At 41.8% G+C, this 24,383-nt stretch overlaps 1 protein-coding gene across 5 annotated transcripts in view; it reads right to left on the reverse strand.

Moving 5' to 3' along the window:
* Positions 1-24,383, reverse strand: part of sema5a (sema domain, seven thrombospondin repeats (type 1 and type 1-like), transmembrane domain (TM) and short cytoplasmic domain, (semaphorin) 5A) — a 147,670-nt gene that overhangs the window by 71,950 nt on the left and 51,337 nt on the right. For all 5 annotated transcript variants that reach the window (XR_005697547.1, XM_040043678.1, XM_040043680.1 and 2 more), the window contains 4 exons: positions 20,585-20,684; positions 14,376-14,421; positions 4,017-4,079; positions 1,226-1,324 (listed from right to left, as the gene is read on the reverse strand). Coding sequence is in view for 4 of the 5 variants with exons in the window: in XM_040043678.1 (XP_039899612.1) it covers positions 1,226-1,324; positions 4,017-4,079; positions 14,376-14,421; positions 20,585-20,684 (308 nt within the window). In the remaining variant the exon portion in view is untranslated. The remainder of the gene's footprint in view (positions 1-1,225; positions 1,325-4,016; positions 4,080-14,375; positions 14,422-20,584; positions 20,685-24,383) is intronic.

Raw genomic sequence — 24,383 nt, forward strand, 5'->3', positions numbered from 1 at the left:
TATCAACCTTGACCTTTCTTTCTGACGACATCCGCCGATCAATCAGTCTTAATATTTGGAATATTTGCAGGCTTATTAAAAAATAACGACTTTCAGGGATGCTCGAGAGAACAACTAATCTGGCAACTCGAAACTCAACATGAAAGTGAGACATACATATTCACAAATATAATTGTACAGATAATGATGCTTCGTCAAGACCCCTTGGTATCACATTTTAACAAACCCAATATCCCTTTTTAGTATGATTTTTCAAAATACAGGCTAGCCTAGTACCTGAAGACGGGGTATATAAAAAGAATAGACAAAGATTTCCATAAGCAGGCTGGAGGAGTAATAAAAACCCAAGACATTCATCTAGAAGAGTCTTTGGCTTGCTTACCAAAGCCAAGATCTAACCAAGGCATCTTATTGGACCACTAAGACCTCTTTCTTTTAACCACCATCCAATCCAGAGGCAGAAACTACATTGGATCTACATTGTCACTTTTACCTATGAACCCATGAGTTGTGGGGAGTAACTGAAAGAACAAAGTCGTGAACACAAGCGGTGGCTTTCTCCAAAGGCTGGCTAGACTCAGTCTTAAACTTAAGGAAAGGAGAAAAGTGAAAAATGAAAATCCTTCAGATTACATCTCTCAGCTAACTTGGCAACACATTGGTATTGCTTTGTAAGAGCTGGAGGAGATGACTGGGGAGAAGGAAGCCTAGTCATCTCTGGTTAGACTGCTGCTCTCCTTGAACCCAGCAGAAAATGGATGGATGGATGGATGGCATGCATGGATGGATGGATGATGGATGGATGGATGGATGATGGATGGATGGATGGATGGATGGATGGATGGATGGACTGCTAGCTTATTGAACAACAGGCCTCTGATATTATTGCATGAAGACGTAGCAACACTGCAAAGACTACATTTTATTGCACATGAATTAATCTTTTCTTTTGCAGGTGCATGTATGTGTTATGTCGTAATACTCACTACCAGTGTAATATAACACTGAAAAAATAGGTAACGAGCCAAAATACTAGCAGACTATCACTCTTGAAGGATTAACGTAATATATTAATAATATACCAACTTCCCTTGAATTAACACTATCAGGGATATAGTAGATATAAATGATATAAGTGGTATAAATGATAAGACTCTGTGTGAAAGTTAAGGTCAAAATAATGTAGCGTTGCAGAAGCCAAGACAAATTCTGGCATTGTTCATACCGTTCGGTTGGTGCAGATGGGGGTGAAGGCATTGGTTCCACATGTAAACAGCCTGTTCCCATTTACCAGTAGCACCCTGATGTAGTTCTGGCACTCCTCCTGTGGAAACACACCAGCAAACACACATATCGGAGTTAGCAGTTAGCAGCAGTGCCATTATCTATCCACTGACAAGCAACAGCATCAGGCAGAGACAAAATTACACTTTATGCCAATAAATGAGAAAAACACCTGCAACCACAGGAGGCCTACTCTGAAACGTGGGCAAGCTAGACAGAGTCAAATCAAGGCTAATGCCCACATGGCTTAGCCAAGTCACATCTTAATTCAACGGGGGCTGGATTTGGAGAGGGATCTGAATAAAGTGAAGAACAGATAAATGTAACGGCTGCGGGAGAGTGCCACTCAGGATTGGTTTAGAAAATAGCTTTGTCTCTGTTGATTGGTCAAAAAGTGAAATATAAAGTGTAGACTCTCATACACTCTATTTAATCATCACTCTTTTAGCCAGCTCTCTACATTAATCAATTCAAACTATTTTCCCCTAAATTATGCTGAAGTACATGTTCACAGCTCCTTTCTTGGCTCAGTCCTCCTCTGAGGTTTTGGCCCGGGTTTCTAGCAAAACCACTCAGCACTTGGTTAAAAGCGCACAAATAAAGTGGGACCGACGGAGTGAGTGATTGATTGAAAGAATGATTGTCGCTGAAAGTCATGAACTCTGAATATAACGGTCCGGCTTCCACAAAGCCTTTCTGGCAATTTCCATCAGCAGGAGTCATTTTGTAGTAAATGTTACAGCAGGAGTCAGTATTCATGTCAGAGAGCGGCATTTGTTTTTGTCCTAGGACAAGGTAATAAACTCATAGGGTCTCCTCCATCTGAAAGGGGCCATGGCTGGGTTGGTGAGGCCCCTCATAGAAATTTAAAACCTTATAAATCTGCTATTGTCTGAGCCACTTGAAGTGCCCAGGGCAACCCTAACTCCCCCTCTCGAGGGTCTGATTTAGGAGTGGAGGGCATCGCAGCGAGGATGGAAGGAAGGAGGGTAAGGACTTTTATTTCCCCCTATCAAGATGAAGGCTGAGTCGTAAAACAACTCGTTTCCTGGTGCTAAGAACGGCCAAAGTATGTGTGTATGTGTTTATTCGCGTGTACGAGCAGTCGTGCCTAATGTCATGCGTGCCTATATATCTGTGCTGTTTGTGCAGCTTGTTACGCGCTGTATACCCGCATGCGCGCGTGTGGGTGGAGGAACAGGCGTGGGTTGTGAAGGGGCCCGTATAATTCAATCCTTCACTGCAGTTTGTTTCTAGAGTAAATACCAGCATATTTAATATTTGCCCAGCCTCACAGTCTTGACTTGTTTATGAAAACTTCCTGACAAATGTTCTGCGTCCATACTGTAATACAGAGACTGCTGCGCTTGGCTCTCACATTATAAAACAAAACAGAAGCAGCAATCAAGTCCTGTCAAGTCAATTTAAGTCTCCTTTCTTTTCCCAGCTGGAATAAATCAAATACACAAAAGAAGAGCGGATGCGTGCATTAAGAAAAAAAAACCCCAAACAATCACTTGTAAATTCACTCAAAGCACAGGGACGGTGTCTGTGTAATAGCTTAAGCGATGGTATATTGCTCCGCATTGAGCTAGGTAATAAACCATCGAAAGCCCTGTCAGCTGCCGGAGAATAAAGTCTTTTAATGCTATTCTTAGTGTACATCACAGGAGCTGATCCTCAGAAGGGAACAGTGAGCAAAACAATTCAGCCTTGCCAAACAGCAGTGACTCTCAAGGACTGAGGTAGCTTTGGTCTGTAATTCACAACAGCTATCTTATGCTGGCCAGCCAGTGCATGCCTATTATGGGTCCCTAACCACCTTTCACAGGAGGATAAATACACAGTAGTGCGCGCGCACAGACACACACAGATCAGGGCTGGGCAGTTCAGCTACAAGTCAAGTTTAGCCGCTAAACCATCTGTTTTGTAGGGGAATATGCACGCTAACCACGTACAAACACATACACTGCACAGAACGAAACAATAGGAACTCCCTTTGAACAAGATCCATAAATAGAGGCTAAGGTGTGGTGGGAAGGTCTTTACTTCACATTAAGTTGATTTGAATTGTCTTTGAGGTATATCTCATATAGAAAGCAGGGATTCCCCATGTGTCCATATGTTAAAGCCACATTAAAAGCCCCACGTTGCTTTCAAACCTCATTATGTTTCATCATAACTTGACATTTTTCCTTTGTGTTCTTTGAAACCGATCAACTGTTTCTGTAAAGACAAAAAGGCTGGTAGATCCATGATTAGTGTCTTTAGAAGATTTCTTTCCTTTTTTTTTTTTAGCTTTCAAGTCAAAGCTATTATACAGCACTGATGTGCTGGTGGGAACATCTGGGCACTTCATTTCCTCCAGTGAACAGCATTCATTCAGGTGTTATTTTTGTAGATTACCAAACCCGCAGGAAAAAGGTTGAGGAAGCATGAAAGCTGCGGGGTTGTAATTTAGAAAGTCTTTCAGCAAATGCTGAAGGATTGCATTTTCGTTCGTAATCGACTATCTATTTTGTTACTCTAACAAAACATTTTGGGAAATTCCATGAATTTTCACATTAATATCAGTTCTGGTGCACAAACGTGTGCAAGAAAACAACCGTAAGTAGCAGGCGAGACGAGTTCACTGAAAAATACACTGAAACTTGTATTTTTTTTTTTCTTTTCAATTTAGTGACAAGTGTCCGATAAAGCACAATTACAGGTCAGCCATCGCCTCAACTCACCTCAGACTTTCCACGGCTGAAGCAGGCTCCCTTGGTGAATTCATCGCAGTGCCACTCAGCCTCCTGCAGAGAAAAAGAAAAGCTGTGTAAGGCTACCAATAAACCATCAAGAAGTAGCAAACACTGGGCGCCATGTCATCATCATGAAGCACTTTGAAAAGCACTCGCTGCGCCCAAACAAAACAATGCCCAGCTCTAAGCCATGGGCATGATTCCCACCTTTTTGAAGTCAGTTTGATGTTTGTTGACTAGCTCGGCAATACAAATGCCACAGAAGACAGGAAAACACATTTAGAAAATCAAATAGAAAAGCATACAGCATACAGCGATCGACTTGGGTGAGGAGGGAAGGATTCAAACAGAGGCGAAAATTAATTTGACATCACATCTTAACTGTACTCTCAGAGGCGCACACACGTTCTCGCACGCTCTTACGGCACACACACGCGTTTATAAGCCCTGTTAAATACAGACATGGAATCCAATTAAGGTGGATAGCAAGCAGAGACCCCCAAAAAATGAGACGCAAGAGCGTGCAAGCCGAATGTCAATTTGATTTATGTGTGAGGGAAAAGGAGGGATCTTAAGACATAACAGGCGAGTCCCTAGAGTAGGGTGTCAACGTGATTTACATGTGAAGGAGAAACAGAGGGACGCCTCTGACATTTTAAGGCAGCAGGAGGAAGAATAAGAAGATAAAGCCGACTTTTTCTCCTCCAAGGGTGAAAGCACCAACGTGCTCCACTTTCTACCTTTTAATTTCCTCGTAACCCCTGGAGAAGGGGGCTTCCTCATTGATAAAAATTCTCTATTCATGAAATGCCTGCTGGCCTTGGGAGGGCAGTAGGCCACTAAGACGCTCGCACTTGTGACAGGCAGAATTAGCCACCACTGCCACGAGCTCTGCATGACTGGCAGAGACACGAATACCTAAAAGAAAAATTGGCTGGTGAAATAATACGCTTAATGCCGAGTCACAAAAAGTTTCCAAAAGTGAGACTATTTAACTTCCGTTTTTTTGTTGTTGCCCACAGCAGTACAACTTTCCTGCAGTAATAACCTGGAAAGTAGCCAGAGGTGCAGTACTTCTCTCTGTGGGAATATAGTAAATATCGCTAACTGACAGAGAATATTAGATTTCACCTTGGTATCAGGACTGTTTTATGCCAGGACAAGAGGGGGAACGAAAGCTGAACACCCCTTAGCATTTAGTAGAACTTTTATTTCTTCTTCAGAAGGCGGCAGAAGTTTATGCTGCGTTTTACGACAAGAGCTTTTGTTTTCTGCTTCAGTGACCTTTGGGAGGCATAGAAACACCTAAATGTGTACACAGTTCAGTAACAGGGAGGAGGGGCTTAAAGGAAGGAAAGCGCTCAGTGTGTGTGCTGCAATTTGGGGAGGATAAGATATGGGACATTAATGGACGCTGGCTTCTCTCTGTCTCTTGTGTGTCACTTCCATTCCAGGCCAAAGCTGGCTATTCTGGGGCTGTGCATCCATCCACTACACAAACCACACACATCAGCACAAACAGCACAGCCTGCACACACAGCACCACTGCTGGTCCCAGCTGAATTCAATGTGGGTGCTGAAAGCGCTGAGAGCGCTTTAGCTAATCGCATGGGGGGGGTAAAGAAAAACTGTTAATGGCCTGAAACCTTACTCACAAGCTTTCAGTGTAAAAAAATCAGTCATGGTACGAGGCTAAATTACAACTTGAAATCACATTAGTGGGAGCAAAGTGTTTCTTTTTGTCATCACGGGACAATCATGTGATTTATCGTCATTCGGAGTGGTGCAGAACGTATTTTCGGAATAATACATATTCTCATTTCATATTTAAGACATCAACTTTACAGCTACTGAAGTAGGTGATGTCCACGAGCAAGTTAAGTGGCGATATGCTGACATCACAGACTGCTAGTGCCACCTAATCTGACTGCCCAGGCTCAAATGGTCCAGAGTGGAGAACAGAATCACAGCCGAGCTAAGCAAGCGCCAGTGTCATTAGGAAACATTAAAAGCTCATTAGAATGCTATTGTTCAGCCCCTGTGCCTCCAAGATGAATCTGTCTTAAACTGAAATATGTCTGGAATGTGCTGTCATTAAGTAATAATAATTCTTGGCTTTATCGGAGGAAGCTGCTTCACACAAGTCTTTTCTGTGCCTTTGTCACCTAGAGGGAACTAGAATAAAGACATAGAGGGGAAGCAAAGACGATAAGACAGAAAGAGAGTGTCATGATCCTGGGCCATGTTGGCCCAGGATTCTTAGTTTTCATGTATTTTTGTATTTTGTTCTTTATTTAGGCCACTGTTCCTGAGTTGCTCTGTTAAGTTGTTCCTTATTTGATTTCCCCTTGTGACTTTTACCCCCTGTGTGCCCCTCTGTGTATCTGTGAGCCCTCGTCTCCCATCCTTGTGTTTCATTCAATGTTTTCTCCAGCCTGTAACGTCTGTGCTCTCTCTCTCTCCTCCTGTCTGAACCTCTGTGTACTTCCTGTTTTACTTTGACAGTCTCTCGTCAGTATGCGTCATGTTGTGTTCACTCCTGCCCTGTCTCGTTACGATTATCTGTGTCAGCTGTGTTCCCCGTGTGCTCCCACTTCCCTCGTTAACCCTCTGTGTATTTAGATCCGCGTCTCCCTCACTTCTGTGTCGTGTTCTCCCTCATGCTGTGTGAGTCGCTCTGTGTTTCCCGGTGAGCTTTATATTTAGTTTTTCCCAGTTTAGTTTTGTATTACTTGTGATCTGTTTTTCCAGCAATAAAGCTCTGCTTTTGAGTTTATCCCCCGTGTCCCCGTGAGTTTGCGATTGGGTCTAATTCCTGCCTGCCACACAGCCGAAATCATGACAGAGGGCCAGGATTAAATTTAGCGACACAAAAAGCTGGTGATTTAGCCAAAAACGGAAAATACACCATATGGGACTGAAGGCATTTGGTATTTCAAGGCAATGTGACACATGTGAGGATAGCAGATCAGAGTTGCAAACGCCACTTCTGAAGTAAAAAACAAAGTGAAAGCGAGAAAGAAATGCAACCACCTGAGGTAGGCTCCTAATGCATAAACTGGAGTGCAGAGTAGGGGTGCGCATTTCATTTTCCCCAAAGGGCCACTTGAGAAACGGGGACCCTGGAGGAGGGCTGTACCAATAAGTTGAACTCAATTCTGCACAATATTTCTTTTATCTCTTTTAGAAACCTATCGATTTAATACAGATAAGAGTAGATGTTACAATTCGGCAATGGAAATTTGCAATAGGCGCGAAATATTTCATTAGCATTCCCATGTTGTCCCATTTCAGCTCCAGGCTATGCAAGCATAAAGCTACCTCAATAAACAAGTAGTCCCTTTCACTGAGTGCATTGCTGCCAGCCCCTCTGGAATCTCAAACGCTTACGTTATTTCACGTAAAAAGATAAGCAACTCTCATAAAGCGCTATGGACTAACAATCAAAACCACACACTCACAAACACACACACACACACACTCACAAACACACACACACCAGTAATAAATTAAAAAAGAAATAAACAAGCAGTTTCCTTTAAAATGTGTATCTTTTTTTTTTTTGCCTGTCCTGTTTGGCTCTTTTGCCATCAGAATTATTGTCTAAAGGCGAAGAAAGATGCCCAACGGATTTACTTTACCAAATGGACCATCCCAGCCTTGCCGTAATGGTCTATTTGATTCACCTTTTATTGTTTATTTTATTTTTTTTATTTTCACTTGCTAGATACGGGACAGACTTGAATGAGGAAAAGAAAAGGGAGAAAGAAAGAGGGGAAAAAGCAGCGGAGAAGAGGTACGGAGATAAAGGGCAAAAAACAAAAACCTGACCGAGCCCCAGGCCGAGAGGCCGAGGGCACCCCACCCTCGAAGTGGCCCGAGCGAGCCCCAGGCTCCAGGCCCTGATAAGCAGCCACCAAGGAGTGAGCCGGTGTGTACCTGGACGCCCATCCCCGGACACAAAGACCCACCAACGCACTGATGTCTGAGGGCGTCTGCCACTGGCAGGGGAAGTGGTGGGGGGAGATAGGCCTCCATACCTTGGAGGGCCTGAAATGTCCCCAGAGAGGTGGCGTCTGATACCCAACCTGACATATGGACACAGACATACAGGCACACACAGATACACAGACAGACATAAAGAGACACTGTACACACAATCACACTCCCCAAGCGTACTCTAAGCCCCGGGTCTAGGTACCCTTGCCCCTGGAGGGGGAAAAATGTGTATCTGATTTCCCACAAAATTGCAAAAACCAGCAAGCAATTCTCTGATAGGGAGTTTATCAATGAATGCTTTGTGTCTAAAATGTGACTGTATAATTCGTATTTTATTGCACCTAAGATAAACAAACCAATACACAACAACAGTGTTGGAGGCTGAGTGGATGGAATCAACCAGATAATACACACATTTTCTGGAAATGTAGAAAAATTCACATTTTCTGAGTCAAAATTAACTCAGCTGTTTGTGATATATTAGGTTATATAATTCCCAGAACTTGCCTCATTTTGTATCTTGGATACTTGAAAGGTGCTGTAGCCTACATGTAAAGGACCGTTACTTGGCTAAAATTCTCCTTTCTGCAGCAAAGATCACCAAAAACTGGATTAAGACAAAGGCACCAGGAAAGAAGCAGTGGGTAGGACATTATGGAGATGGAGACCTTTACACGATGTATACTTAATTGTAGGGTTTTCAAAAGGAAAGAAAATCTAAATAACTCCTCCATCATTGGTCATTCTTAGTTAACAGTATATATTTTGATGGGTATTATAGAAGGTCTTTTTTAAGATATGCGCCCTCCCTATACAGCAAAAATAAACAGCCAGAAAAGAGTTCACAGTGTTTATGACATCCAGGCAGAATGCAGCAAGATCTTGGAGATGCTGTCAGCACAGAAAAGACAGGCCACATTAATCATGAAATGTTTATTATGTTTTCATCTGGTCCAATTTGTCTCGTTGGTGGGTGAGAAACAGCGGAACTGCTCAACTGATCATTTGGTGGTCGGGGGATCATTTGCTCTGCTTTCCTTTCTGTAAAAGTCATCGCACACCACTGACTCAGACCAATAATTATTTTAGAATATCAGTGAAAAAGTTAATTATATAGTACTTTCTATTTGTAGAGACACAACAGGAGGCCAAACAAGAGGTCTTGAACGCACACGCTGCCAAATAGCTCAGCTGTAAAGAGAAGTGCTTATTGTCAACAGGTCTAAACACAGCTGTTTGGTCACTGCAGTACTAGCTCAAGTTAGCTTGACAGATCTATAGCTGCTTGAAATGTTAGCGGTCCGCTCAATATTTTTACTCTTTTCTTTTCTAAATGTTTTCTCATTTCTGAATTTTCTAAATGGAGAAATTTTCTGGATAATTTGTACGAATACGCCTGTTTGTTGTCACATTTTATTTATTTTAAGCATCACTGCTACCATCTAGTGCTCAGCGAGAGCTTGATGGACAGTTTTATTTTTAACCAAAGTGGCTGAAAAATAGGAAAATTAAAATAGACTGGAATAGTATGTTAAGTAACATAAAATGTGATTACGATGCAGAAATTCAGTTATGCAGAGAGAATTTACCACAGTCATTTGTTGCTTCAGGGAAGAAATGAAAGCAGTGGAGAAGAATTTTTTATTTTTTATTTTCCTCGCGTCCACCCTCTATCCTGCCCCCTGTAATGGGTGCAGTCCTTAGAGATGAACCATTGTGCCCAAGTCTCTCGTCAGCCCTCACACTGAGGGGCTATTGTTAGGTGTGGTGGGTGCAGGAGAGATACAAAGGGGGAGAGTAGGCAGGGAGGGAGACGGACAACAACAGAGGAAAGGACAGAAAAGGGAAAATAAGGGACAAATAGACAGGGGGGGAAACAACAAAGCGAAAACAGAGTCCAACTTAGGAGTCAGCCAGAACAAGGCAGACTGTGTGGGCTGAGTGAGGTAGTCAGTGAGATGGAGGAGGGAGTGAGGAGCTGAATTCCAAAACAGCAGTTTCCAGACATGATATTGAATATATTTTGCATAAAGAGGGTCCAGAGAACACACTCGCTGCTGACAGCTGTCTAGCTTTGTGAAATGACTAGCTGTGCGCCTCATTACAAGGGGACGGCGGGTTGAGAGTAAGAGCTGGACAAATCCTGTGGGGGGAAATCTAATCTGGCTTATGAATATCTGATATTACCTTCTGATGTGCTGGCACAGTATTTACTATTCACACTGATGTCTGCTGATGTAAGCTGCTGGAAGATTTACACGCGAAATTGGTCTTGATGTCATGCCTTTGCCAACGTGTAGGTCCGTGTCTCTACTCATATCATCGTGACACTTTGAACGGATGAGTCCGTGTAGAAGAGACCCCCTGCTACTGTCTGCCTTTTACAGTATACTCACAACTATTATGGTTGAACATGCCGTCGCGTCCATGATATCACTGTACGTGTCTGCATCTCCAGTTCCAATCGTGCATTTTGGTCTATGCATTTAAACGGCCAAGTTAGCGTTCAGCTCAGTGAATTGGAAATGCTTCCAGAGCTATGAAGGACAGTTTCTGTTAGCTACTGATTAGCAGGGCTAATTGTTTGGCTGATGCAGTGTAATTACAAGAGACAAGGCCGTGATATATTAGACATGCAAAAGTGGAAAAAGTCCTTCTTTTAAAAAAAATTTAAAAAGAGGGGGATGGGGTGAAGGACACAATACAAGAGGAAGCAAAGAAAAATAAAAGCACAAAATACATCTCAACAGCATACAGTGTCTGTTGCCAGGGGAAACTGTTATGGATAGTGTTTTCCTGTGCCAGTGCAGGAGGACAAGAGAGAGGCTGGAGTGAATTTCCACTATTTTCTCCTCCTCGTCTGTATTGAATCATGAACAATACCACTGATCCTTCCTCATCCCGGTGCTTATTGACTAACGCTGTGCCTCGGTTCTTCTGTTGAAACTCAGGCTCATCTTCTGCATCTTATTCCGATTTAGCATGGAAGCAGGATCCTGATATTGGCTTGTACAGGCCGAGTGTGTGTGTGCGTTTAGCTTTTTTCCCCCTTCCCCTGGTAATTTCTTCTTACATTAGCACCTTTGTTTATGTGAATTCAATAGACTCTTATCACTGAATGCAAATTAGAAACTTTGGGTCCTTTCGGTTCATGCTTTTAAGGACGAGCATGGAAGTTAGCAGTGGTTTATTAGCTCAAGTAAAGAAGTAAAGACGTTGCTAAAAAATGGGCACGCTGATATTATTTGGTGAGCTCACGTGCAGACAGAAAAACAAGCAATTAATCTGAGCTGGCATAGTTAGCAATGGCAGTGCCAGCATTGATTTGCTTCCCCTAAGGCTGGCAGTAGCTGATCTCAGGATATGAATGATAAACAGGGCAGAAGGACAATACTGAATGGAGATGACATGTAATGTGCAATTTACTGTAAATGGAGGAAGGGAAATTGTGCTTCGCTGGGTCGTTTCAAGCTAATTGTTTGTCTGTGGAAGCTCTAAATGTCTCAGTAGTTGCACATGCTGCACAGTTACATTCCTGTCTTCTTCTTCTATTTTTTTTCGACTCTGCTGCACAAGTTTTGAAAGTGGAGCAAGGAGAAAAGTATCCACCTTTTGTTCTTGACAGTGTTTTCCAGATCAGTGACGATGAGGGTAGAGGTTGACAGGGAGAGGAAAGCTTCTTCAGGCTACTGAGACACAGCAGGAAAAAAAACCTTTAAGTACGAGATATTAACTCCAATCAAGGTCATCGCGAGGGCTGACGCATGTGTTGATGACTGACTCTTCCCACTTCAACCCCAAACTGCCACTCGGTTTGAGCACAGGTTAGAAAGTTAACGTGATGTGAAATATTTTCTTCTCTTTATGATTCTTTAAGTGCGCCTCTGTCTTGTAAACACCCTTTATAGCTTTCCTCAGGGAGTGACACAGTTTACACTCCTAAGACCAAATCTTTAAGGTCTTCTTAGAAAACACACACTTCACAGATGAATTCGCATCCACTATTTTTTTTTAAAACATAAGTCCGCTTTCTCTCCAGCTGTTGCCCTTTTTTCTGGTTTTTATTACCTCCAAACAAGGAGCCAATTTACTGAGGAGATTATGTTTGCTGGGGCTCAGGGTCGATCAATCTCTTTGTCTCATCTCGATATGTGCAACAGACGGGCAGTGTTTAGCTACCAGTCCAAGTGTCAGTGCTTTCAAACCCCCCACACCCTTCGTAATACAACAGTAAGACTACCAGATATTCCCAGTTCATTTTCTGCCTCTTGAAAAGCTTGAAAGCAACTTATCACACTGCATCCAAGGGCAGGAGAGGTAGGCTGGATTAATCTTTGCCTCAAAGAAAACCTTGGTGGCTGTTTTTTATTTTGTCCTCCCCAGAAAAGTTTCATGCATGATGAGATCAGTCATCAATCATAAGGTAATCATACCCAACTCTTTAGCATATTACAGGCTGTTTGTATTACAGTAGCTTTAAACCTTGTGCTCTGTCAAATCATACACAGCCTCCTTCTTAACGCTGCCATCCATGCAAGAACAAATCACTGCCATCGGGCATTATCTGACAGGGCTGATACATGAGGATGGGGTGAAATCACAAAGACAGGCGTAGGTGTAGCTTTTAGCTTAATTTCCTCCTGCAGAAGAGAGAGAGAGAGAGAGAGAAGCTCTCTTGAACCTTGGTGCAACCGTAATAAAATGCACAGGACTACTAACAAGTGCTTGTGCTCAAACTTTCTTTGTTGCCTCTGCCACCTTCAGCGCCATGTTCCCTAGTAAATCTATTTGATCAATCAGCAATGCGTGTAATGTGAGTGGAGCAACAGCGCCAAAGGGGAAATTCATTCAAGGCTTTCATATCCAACAACAATAAGAATGAGAAATATATGTAAACCCAGGCGCAGAGGCAACCAAATCTCTGCGCATTTAATCTCCTGTTTCATGCTTGGATGAAGAAAAAAGGAAGGAAAGAAAGACGCTTCAAGGAGGTGAAAGGAATAATTCCCCCTTTCCTCCTTAAATTCCACCACTTGGATATATATTTATGCTTGACTTTATGGCCTTGGCATGGTTAAATGCGAAGCTGGGACTAGTGTGCAGGTCAGCTTAAACCGGCCCCAGGCCTTGGCACGGATTACCAGATCCTATTCTCCCATAAGAAGACATCTTGGAGATGCAGGGTAGATTGGCTCAGTGGAATCTCCTTGCTGATTCTGCAAACCCAGTCGAGCACAGGATGAAAAAACAGAAGGGGAGGATAGCTGGGTGCGCGGATGCCACAGAGCAACTTTAAAAAGCATCGGAGTCCCAGCGAGCGGCCACAAAAGACCGGCTCTGCGTGAATCCTCGTCTCTCTCTGCGGGTTTTTTTTTCCTGCTTTCTTCCCTCGTTGTCTGTGTGCTGTCTCGCTGCTCCCTGATTCCTTTGTGTGTTCTACCCTCCACTCCCTCCTGCCTAACAAATTCAGCCTCGCTTCTTATTTCTTCTGTCCATTTTCCTCATTTTCCCCTTCTAGTCAGATCTATGTCAACAACACTCCTTTTCCACCCAGCCGTTCTTGCTCCCCTGATTCTCTTTCTCCTCTCCCCTGGTTTTCTAGAGTGTAAATGGCAAACATAAAGAGTTGTCTAAGCATCAAAGAAGGCTTGCTGTTACCACCTGCAAATAAAGCCCTCAAAGTGTCAGTGTTTGTATGGTAACTCAGTGGGTCACAAAATTGGCTTGCTCCACAGGTGGGGATATGTGGGCTCATAGAAGAGAGGAAAAAAAGAAAGTGAAATGAGAGGATGTTGGAAAAAGAAATTAGCGACAACATGTGGGAAAGACAGGGTGAAAAAATTAAATTGCTAGCTTGCGCGCACAGCTATTTATACATATTTTATGCAACGCGCGCACAAGATGTTAGGACACTTTGATTTCTGTTTGCCATTTCAAATCATTTGTAGTATCACATTAAAGAAATTGCAGAAGATCTTTTAAAAGCTTAGACATGTGGCAAAGTACAGCTTCAAATTTCACAAACACCTTCAAATTGGATTTCAGCAAGGAGGACATTAACACAGACAACGCTTCCTATCAACACTCTTTCATTCCCTGCGAGTATCAACCCACGGTGCCGTCAACCGAGCCCACTGGAGCTCCACCGGGTTGTGAAGTTGTTGTGACACGTGAAACGTTAAACCATTTTGCTGTAACCGCTTTAAGTTGCGAGCACAGACACGCGGCGTGCTAAAATTAGCGCAGTGTTTGTTGAAGGGGGAGTCATACGAGCAGACAGAGTTAATACGCATTCGCCTAGAAAACTGGGTGAGTGAGACGGCAGCGGGAGACAGAATTAGCACTCACCTGGATCAGTGTCAGGTCTTCAAGATTGAGTCTGAAGAGGTGATTTCTGTGAAAAGAAGGGAAGGTGTGAGTTAACGGAGCCCTTTAATGCCCTGAAAGCAAGAAACAAAGGTGTGAGGATCGGACAACAGGTCAAAACTGCACTGTTATTAAAAGGCGTTTCCATTTCAATTGTAAGATTTTACTTTAACTGGACCATCGCTGCACCTTAATTGTTTTATCTTTCAGGCATTCTGTAGATTTGCTTGAGATCATTGTCCTGTTGCATGACCTAATCTTGGCCAAGCTTTAGCTGTTGGACTGTAGAATACTTTGGTGTACAGAGGAGTTCACGATTGACTTAATGACCTAAAGGTGCCCAGGTCCTGTGGCTGCAAAACAAGCTCAAATCCTCATACTTCCCTCAGTTGGTATGAAGTATTTGTGCTGGTTTGCTGTGTTTGCTTTTGGCCAAACATCTCCACTTTGGTCTCATCTGTTCATTGTTCCAGGAGTCTTGTGGTTTGTTCAAATGCAACTTTGCAAACCTTAGCTTCCATGCCATTTTTAGAGGTAAGAGGGTTTTTCCTGGCAAACCGTCCAAACAAGCCCTTCTTGTTCAGCCTTTTCCTAATTGTAGTGTCATGAACATTAACATTTTACATGCTAACTGAGGCCTGTAGAGTCTAAAATATACCTCTTGGGCTTTTTGCAGTTTCTCTGAACTGTGTTGAACATTTTTAACTTGTGAATAATCTTTCTCAAATTGGTGGACCTCAAATTGGAAATGGCTTTATAATCCTTCTCAGATTGATGGGCAGAAACGGTTTCTTCTATAAGATTATTGCTGTTATCGTTCTTCCTTTGTTAACACAAGCCTGACTCAAGCAAACTGTAAAAACTGCTAGAGATTAGTGATTAATTAATCAAGTCCATCTGATTAGCAGCACCTACGGCTTACCCTTCCTACAGTCTTCAGTTTTATTAAAGTAGTAAAAGATTACTTGATATTTTGGCTTAGTTTATGTTGAGAAAAGAAAATACAGTGTGTTATATATGCCATGTGTTGTTGTTCATCTGATTTTAGAATTCGGTAAGAACCATACAATTTATTTTTATTATTTTATTGTTATTCCTGATATATAAAACCTCTAATTTAAAAGAGGATGTGCTTTCTTTTTTATATGCCTGTTTTACTGCAACTAGTTATGTAGCTTCAATCCACGAGGCTCAAGCGAGGATGAGAAGCAGGCTACAGACTTCAGACAGCCTCAGTCCTCTCCAGCGCCACTCCCTCATTTTTACTCTTATTTTTTGGGAAACTTGCTCTCATCACACTGACCTTTGTCGAGTTCAGTTCCACATATGCTGCAGTATAATACGGGAATTGTAAATAGACTTTGTTGTGTAAAATTGGTGAAGTTCCCCTTTAAAAATGCCACATCTGAAGCTTCTGAAGTTCCCGCAGTTGGAGTTAAAATTAATCTTTTCATAGGTGGCACAATGAATTGTAAGAGCGTAGTCAGGGTATTGAAATGAACTGTATTCAACGGATGGCTGAATTCAACGACTGCAGCAAATGATGGACCTCTAGGTTTCTCCAACCCATAATTAGGACACCAAAAAAAAAAGGAGTAGATAAAGCATAGCTAAAAGGTTTTATGCTCCTATTCCCAGGGTTTCACATGTATGAAAAGAGTAAGTGAGAGAGGGGGGGAAGGCAACTGAAGGACAATCAAAGCCTGACTGTGAAATCGCACTCTAATAAGTATGTCCTGCCTTGCCTGGAGCTTTTCAAATCTGCAAGGCACAAACAACAATGATTCACTGGCATTTCTAACTTTTCAAGAAACATCATAGTTGTAATGAATGCTGTCTCAAGAGGAATATTCTATAATTTGACTAACAATGTCTCAGGCTGTCTACTACAGCCATTATCCACCATTACCAGAATGAGATCACATGAAACTTGACAATTAGGACTAAAAGCATTATTTACTGTGATTTCCCCCCCCTTTGAGATGTCTGTAATATCCATGTTTTTGCAGGTCTGTGCCACCAAAAGGCAAATTTTTAAAGAGGAATGTTATATGTGCATATGAAATGTGCCCACGGTTTCGAATAATCTGACGAAGATTATAATCTGCCAGTCTCGTTTTTTTTTTTTTTAAACTTTCTTTCCCAACTTAAATCAGCTTGTAACTGACTTTGTATATATATAGAAATGCATATACATACACTCTTAGGCTGAACAATTAGAAGAAGAAATTTCACTTTGTGCCTTTAAGTACAGACAGACCAGCTGCAAGTGAGGTGTGGATTAGGGCTGCCACGATTAGTCGACTAGTCACGATTACATCGACTATCAAAATCGTCGATGACTAATTTAATAGTCGACGCGTCGTTTGAAGCTTTGTAAGATCACAAAAGACGCAGGAATAAGTAGTAGGATTTAAGAGTGCAATAATGGACTGAAACAGAAGATGGCAGCACTGCATGTACAAGGATGCCAGCTGCCGTTAAACCGCGAAGAAGAAGAAGAAGCTGTGTCTAGTGATGTGCGATACCACTGATTTCCTTTCCGATCCGATACCAAGTAAAATTCAGGGTGGTATCGACGATACTGATCCGATACCGATACTTTGTACAAAAACGTATTTCAGTTATTGTATCTCAAATTATAGGGTCATAATGATTACAGGACATCGGATTACTTGTTCTTATCGCTTAATAATGCACAGTTATCATATAGAAATAAAAAAAAACTGAAGTTGTGGCTATTTGAACACCTTGCCTGCCTGCAGCACTAAAGGACTCCGTGAGAGACGTCTGTCTCGCCCTAGCAGCACCTGTCCTTCTCCTCCTCTTCAGTTCACCTCAACATAAGCTCGTCATGTTCTGTGATATGATTTACTCTGAAGTGCTTGATGAGGTTAGTAGTGTTGCCACAACACCTCCCTTTCTTGCCACATGTATTGCAAACTACGTCTCAACCGTTTGTGGAAGTAAAATACGTCTGCACATGACTCCATTTATGCTCAGCCATTGTTGTGAGTGTGCACAACAAGGGGCTGGACACATTTATACAAACATATGTCACACATGACTATGACAGGCGGAAGACTAAGTAGTTCCTTCCAATGTAGACAATCCAAATGATATAGTTTATTTGCACTCTGTTCCTGTTAATGATAACCTACAAATTTACCCTAAATTACTAAAATATCGATATTTTAATATGAGTATCGATTCTAGAACATAAATGACTGGTATCGGAGGAATCGATATTTCAGTATCGATCCGCACATCACTAGCTGTGTCCCAGAATTCATAGCGCGGCCCAGCGCAGTTTCCAACAATGGCGGCAGCTAGTTAGTTTTAATGTTACTCTTATTATTCTTTCTGGGTCACAAAATAAACGTTTAACATATTTTCAGGCGAGAATGTAGCTGTATAAACTTCAAATATCTGCTCAGTTATTCAAGACACCAGATATTTTCAAAAGCGCTCCGACGTTTTCGGAGACGTCTGTTACCCACTAGCTCGATAGCTAGCCGGGGGCAAGGCTCACTGGAGCCCGTGAGAACACCGGACTCCCGGCAAATCGTTTTCAAATCTACCGCTGTCTTTCGCTACTCAGGTTAAATATATATAAGTCACTTAGATAACTTAAAAATGTTATTGTTTGGCCTTTTTTAGTATTTTATTTGTTCCTGAGTAAATCGGTTTGGCTGAGATTAAAGTTATAGTTTTTACACAGCTGAATAAACGTCAAGCAGACAACTGATTATCAGAAGTGTGAGATGCTCGAGAATATACTCCGGTGTCCCGTTATATTTTAGATAGCAAGGAGTTTATTAAATTTCACCGAAACAATCTGCAGATTTCATTAAACTTTAATAAACTATCATCTTGTCTTTATTTTTAGTTAGCACATACCTTAAACACTTAAAGCTGTAAGCTAATGATAGTTATATAAGAGCAGATGCATGCTGGTGCAATAAGCTGTACGTTTTACAGTCCAATGGATGCATGATCTGATTAGTCGACTAATCGCAAAAATAATCGGTGACTAGTCGACTATCAAAATAATCATTTGTGGCAGCCCTAGTGTGGATGTATACCTCGGGCCCTAAAATGACTTTTTTCGGACAAGCTGAAATCTACTTGAAAGGTCTTGTGTGACTGGCTACAAAAGTAGGTCAGTGCCTATAGGCTATCAAGTTAAAATGCCCAGCTTTACAAATAGATATAAATATGTAATAACATTGGACTCTATAGCTATTTTCTCCTCATGACAGTCGTAGAATTATAAAACTTATTGTGCAAGACTTAAAACTTTACCATCTTTGATCAGAAGGTGCAGACTCACTGAAATGGACCTCAGCCATGTTTGTGGTGTTGGTGCTTTTTGGACAATTTTTAATGCAGCTACATGACAAAGAAATGCTATTTGCTGCACAGATATTTGTACTAATTTATTCATTCATTAGCATTAATAAGCAGGTATCTGCACATGTCAAATACTCCCATATTTATGTAGCTTGCTCACTTAGCTAGCTAGCATGATCTAAATACTCATCAACAAAGCCTGGCAATGGAAAGTAAATTCAACAAACAGAAAACAAAACAAAAAAACAAGATGACGTTGTCCAAACTGAGGTTCTGAAATGTAAACCCACAAAACATAAAGTGATATCATGGTGCATGTATCCATTTTTTATATACAGTCTATGGTTTTAGAAAGCAGGTATGCTGAGTTGCTGCATTACATAGATATAGATATTTGTTAAGTTTATTTCTGAGAAAAAATATTTTATTCAAAGATGATCTGGACTGCATGATTTTTTTTTTTAATTACTTGATTTGCTTAAAAGCTCTTGAACAGACACAGATTTTGCAAACGTGTAGGAAGATAACCTATCAGGTGCTTTTTTTTCATGCTAGCAAACAGTTTTACAGAGCAATCTTTAATTTTTTTCTCTAAATAAAGCAGATATCTCATTACAGAGTAAAAATCCTAAAGTCTGTTTCCACAAGCACCTGAATACACATGCACATACAAATAAGTGCTTTGGCAAAGATCAGTCTCCTGAAGAGTGGCTATCAGCCAGGTCTCAGCGTGGCCACGGCCTCCTATTTTACTGTATTGATATTTTCATCGATCCCTCCTTCCTTCCATTATCACTCATACTTCTAACCCAACCTGCAGTCATCTATCTAGCTACACTGCCTTTCATACTTAGACACTCAACAGCCATCGAGTTGGCACAGAGAAGTGAAGAAAATCTCTTATTTGATTTTTTTGAGTGTTGTATGCATGTGTTGATATAACTGACTGAATCTTGAATGGTAGCTAAAAATAAAAGATGGCTTTTATTTGCTATATTATATTATATTATATTATATTATATTATATTATATTATATTCCTTACCATGTTTTCCAGGGGGGATTTACTCACCTGTAAGACCTTTATCCACCCACATACATTTTCCAGATTAAGCCTTTCCATCTTAAGGTTCTAGGTGCATTAGTAAATTCCCTGGGCTCACTTTGTTTCTGTTTGCTTTGCTGCGCTCCTTCCTGATAGCTTTCCTGTTATCTCCTGTTGATGCTGCCATGATTATTTCTTTCTACAACTACTAAAGCTATTAAGTGAAGTGCATAGCATACTTCTTCAGCAATGAAGCAAACACTTACACATCTAAGTCTTCAAGCACATAAAAAATTTCTTTAAAAAAACAACAGTGTTCATTCATAACTTTATACATTCATTCATTCATTCATTTGGGATCTTAGCCTAACCACAACTACTACTTACTAATCCTTATCTCTGACCTTACCCTGACCTTCAACCAAGCCTTCACCCTTAAATGTAAGGATTTATGTTTTGGGCACTTAGTGTTTGTCTCTAAAAGTGAGGCTAATCCCAACGAAGTCACTGTGTAAACAGATTTATGTCCTCACAACATAAGCAATACAAGTACACATATATGCAAACACACACACACACTTGGCTGTGCTCGACAAAGACAGTGGACTTGGAAACAATCTCCAAAGCCATTTTTCTTTTGAAGACATCTATGGAGAAACTGATCATTACTCATGCAATGCACCAACAAACGCTGCAAAAAAAAACAAGAATGAAAGACAACAAAAGCACAGACAACAAAGACAAAGGACAAAGGAAAGAGAATGAGAAAAGTAACAATGTTGGATATGGGTTACCTGGCGCCGACGATAAGTTCGTTCTGGCCAGGGTCAAAGGTCAGCTGTGAATAATCCACCGTGCCCTCTGCTTTGAACCTGAAGATCCAGGGCTCCATTTCTGTCAACAACACAGAGGACAAAATATCAATGAGCCAATCAGAGTGGAGCTGGCAGTAAATGACAGCTGTGCTGATGAATAATGTTAGTTCAAAGGGGTGCTGCGACTTTTCTCAAGGCACTCGAATACACTGCTCAGAAAAATTAGAAAAACACTTTGAAAGCAGATCAGATCTCAATGGAGGGGGAAACATATCTACACTGATATGAACTGGGTAATGTGTTCGAAATGAAAGGATTCGACATTGTTTGATGGAAAAGAAAATTATAAACCGAGGGCTGATTTCAAAGACACACCAAAAATCAAAGTGAAAAAATGATGTGGGAGGATAGTCCATTTTGCAGATATTACATTGCAGCAATTCAAAATGGTAGTCAGTATTTTGTATGGGCCCTACGTGCTTCTATGCATGCCTGACAACGTTGGGGCATGCTACTAATGAGACGAAGGATGGTGTCCCGGGGGATCTCCTCCCACATCTGGACCAGGGCATCACTGAGATCCTGGACAGTTTAGCGTACAGGTAAGATGGACTGAAACATAATGTCCCAGAGGTTTTTTTTAATTGGATTTCAGTCAGGAGAGTGTGGGGACCAGTCAGTGGTATCAATCCCTTCATTCCCCTATGAAATGCCTGGATAGATCACTGGGCATTGTTAGGCACCAGGACCACTGCACCAGGGTAGGATCTGACAATGAGTCAAAGACTTCATCCTGATAATGGCATTCAGAGTGCTGTTGTATAGACATCTGTGCATCCCTCCATGGATGTACCTCCCCAGACTATCACTGACCCACCACCAAACTGGGCATGTTAAACAGTGTTACAGGCAGCATAACGTTCTCCACGGCTTCTCCAAACCCTTTTACATCTGTTACATCTACTTAGGGTGAACCTGCTCTCAACTGTGGAAAGCATAGGGCCCTACTAGAGGATGTCAGGTCCTCAAGCCACCCTCACGAAGTCTGTTTCTGGTTGTTTGGGCAGAGACATTCACACCAGCAGTCTGCTGGAGGTCATTTTGTAGCTCTAGCAGTGCTCATCCTGTCCCCCCTTGCAGAAACGAGCAGATACCGGTCCTGCTGACGGGTCAATGCCCTTCTACAGACCTGTCCCGTCTCTCATGGAGTTTTCGATTTCTGTAGAGTATACATAAGGTATTACCTCATTCTACTAATAGTGACACTAGCCAAATGCAAAACTAGTGAGAAAACAGTCAGAAATATGAGGAGGGAAGATTTCAGTGGTGTCCACCTGTAAAACCATTTGCATTTTGGTGTTTGTCTCATTGTTGCCCGTTTGTACAGTATAGAAGAACCTATGGTGGCCATACATTAGCGTATACATGCCAAAGGCCCTCCATTGAAACCATGTTTGGTTTATCTATTCTGGGCTGATGTAGGGACAAGGCAGCTGGAAATGGCAGGCTCCCTGAAAAAGGCCTCCTGCATATGTAGATATGAAGGGCACATTCTAAATTAACCAAAACACAATTATTTATAAGTGATTATCCTCTAATGAAAACACAGTTGTGACTAATATGCTAAATTTTAAGGTGTCCCTGAATCCCAGACAAGCTTTAAATGAGACATTAATATGTACGAAAATTACTTAAAAGTGAGCAACTGGTACTTGGTGCTGGTACAACAATATTTGTTTATCACCATCCCCCAACTGAATCTGTCAGTCCACTTCTTCACTGCCATGATTTAAACTGGGTTTGAAGAAATGAAGATGAGACTGAGTAAAGAACACAAAGGCTCTGCACCGTCCTTGCTTGATATTCAAACGTTCTTCAGCATGGATAAAAGTACTTAGATGTTAATGTTTCACAAGCTCCTTTTCTTAAAATCTTCCAAAGTGAAACCTGAAATTTGGATGTCTTATGACTCACTGGGAAACCATTTAAATTCAGCACAAGTACATCACTGAACAACTAGTGCTGATTGACACAAGGAAATTAATGCTCTGCAAAAACTACGAGGCAGATGAGAATTGGACTTTTGTTTTTATGGACGATCTGACCGCTTCTCCATGTTACATAGAAACAGAGACAGAAAGATAGAGCGAGCGAGATCCCAGACAGACGCTGACATCTTATCCACAACATGCCTGTTGGCGCCCAACCCATTAACCCTTGACCAATTGAATCAAGCTGCGAGGATGGTCTGTCTACTGTCTGGTTACCTGATAGGTTTAGCTGAGAGTAGTCGGTCAGTCATTATAGTGACAAATCACTTGCTTGATCTGGAGTCATTATTGAAGTATTGCTGTACACAAAAGTCTGGCTACATTTAAAATAACTTAAACAGGACATTTCCTTCAGATATCTAGGAATTACTGCGTGCGTGAATATCTCCGAGCAGGGTGCCAAGGCAAATTTCTTTTAGTGGTTGCTACAGTGATTTAAAATCATTCATCACTACATTTGCGAGCTATTTCCAGACTAAAAATTTCAAAGGGACGTTTTTAATTTACCGGGGAGCTTTCCATCAGGGCTGGAACAGAGGGAGAGGACAGCTTGAATATCCCCCCTCGAAACACATTATCTGCTTCTTCAGGCACACCTGTCAGACAGCGTTTCAAATGAAAGCACGCTCTCCCTTGACTGCATCAAAAGCAAGTACTTCGAGTTTCTGTGACAAACGTGGGATTTGTGAGTGGTTCAAAATGAAGACAAACAGAGCAAAGAAACAGGAGCTTCCAAAGAACATCTGCTGCCACCAACTCACGTAGTGGGACCAAACCCTGGCTCTCCTAACAAAACAATATCATCCGCGGAGACAGCGCCGCTGTATGCAAAGACATTTTTCCCCTTGTTCTCTTTCAAGTCCCCGGTGATAAGTACAAGAGAACTGCGAGACAGAAAAACACCCCGCGTCTTACTCCACACAGTATTAATGCATTTTCATTAGCCCTGCTGAAATAAATATCTGGAAGATCGCAACCAACTTCACCCCAAAGATTTCATTTTGCTTAATGGCTGCTGCTCCGCTTATTCTAGAGGGAGAGAGCAAGTTTTGGATGTGCGAATCCTCTGACTCCAATGGGCTTGTTTTGGGGTTTTTTATAGTACGCCATCGAGAGGATCCCTGGCATACAAATGCAGTTGTGACACCCCCCGGGGGGAAGACGGCGCTTGACGAACCCAGCTTCTTCTCATAAATCTCCCTGACTCACCAGGGGAGGCTCTGTAACGGGGTGATGGAGAGTGTGTCTGTGTGTGTGTGTCTGCATGTATGAGACGGAAAGAGGGAGAAGAGGGGATATTTGTTAGGAGCGTGCAAAAGGGGCAAAAGGTTCTAATTGAACACAAAAGCACTCAAAGGATTTATGGCCTTTTGTGAAGAGGCCAAGGAACCATTCATAAACATTCATAGCCAGCGTGGATGGGCCCTCCCAAGGCTGTGCAGCTAAATATATGCGGAGCTTCCCAACATCCCACTCATGGGGGGGTTTGGCACATTGGCCTTTGGCTTTCCCGCTACAAAAGTGTGGCACACTTGGAAAGAGTTTTACAAAACAACATTCCTGGATGCTGGTTTACCGTCACCAAAAAAAATTTCCATTTCTCATCTAACTTGATATATATATATGTTTTTTTCTTTTTTGGATAGATTGTAGAAGGTAATTTTAGAGGCACCCAGGGAGAATTACATGATCCAACACACAGCCAACAAATTAACCTTATCGTTAAC

Source organism: Simochromis diagramma, unplaced genomic scaffold (assembly GCF_900408965.1).
Source record: "Simochromis diagramma unplaced genomic scaffold, fSimDia1.1 OVJJ01000602.1, whole genome shotgun sequence".
NCBI classification, from domain to species: domain Eukaryota; kingdom Metazoa; phylum Chordata; class Actinopteri; order Cichliformes; family Cichlidae; genus Simochromis; species Simochromis diagramma.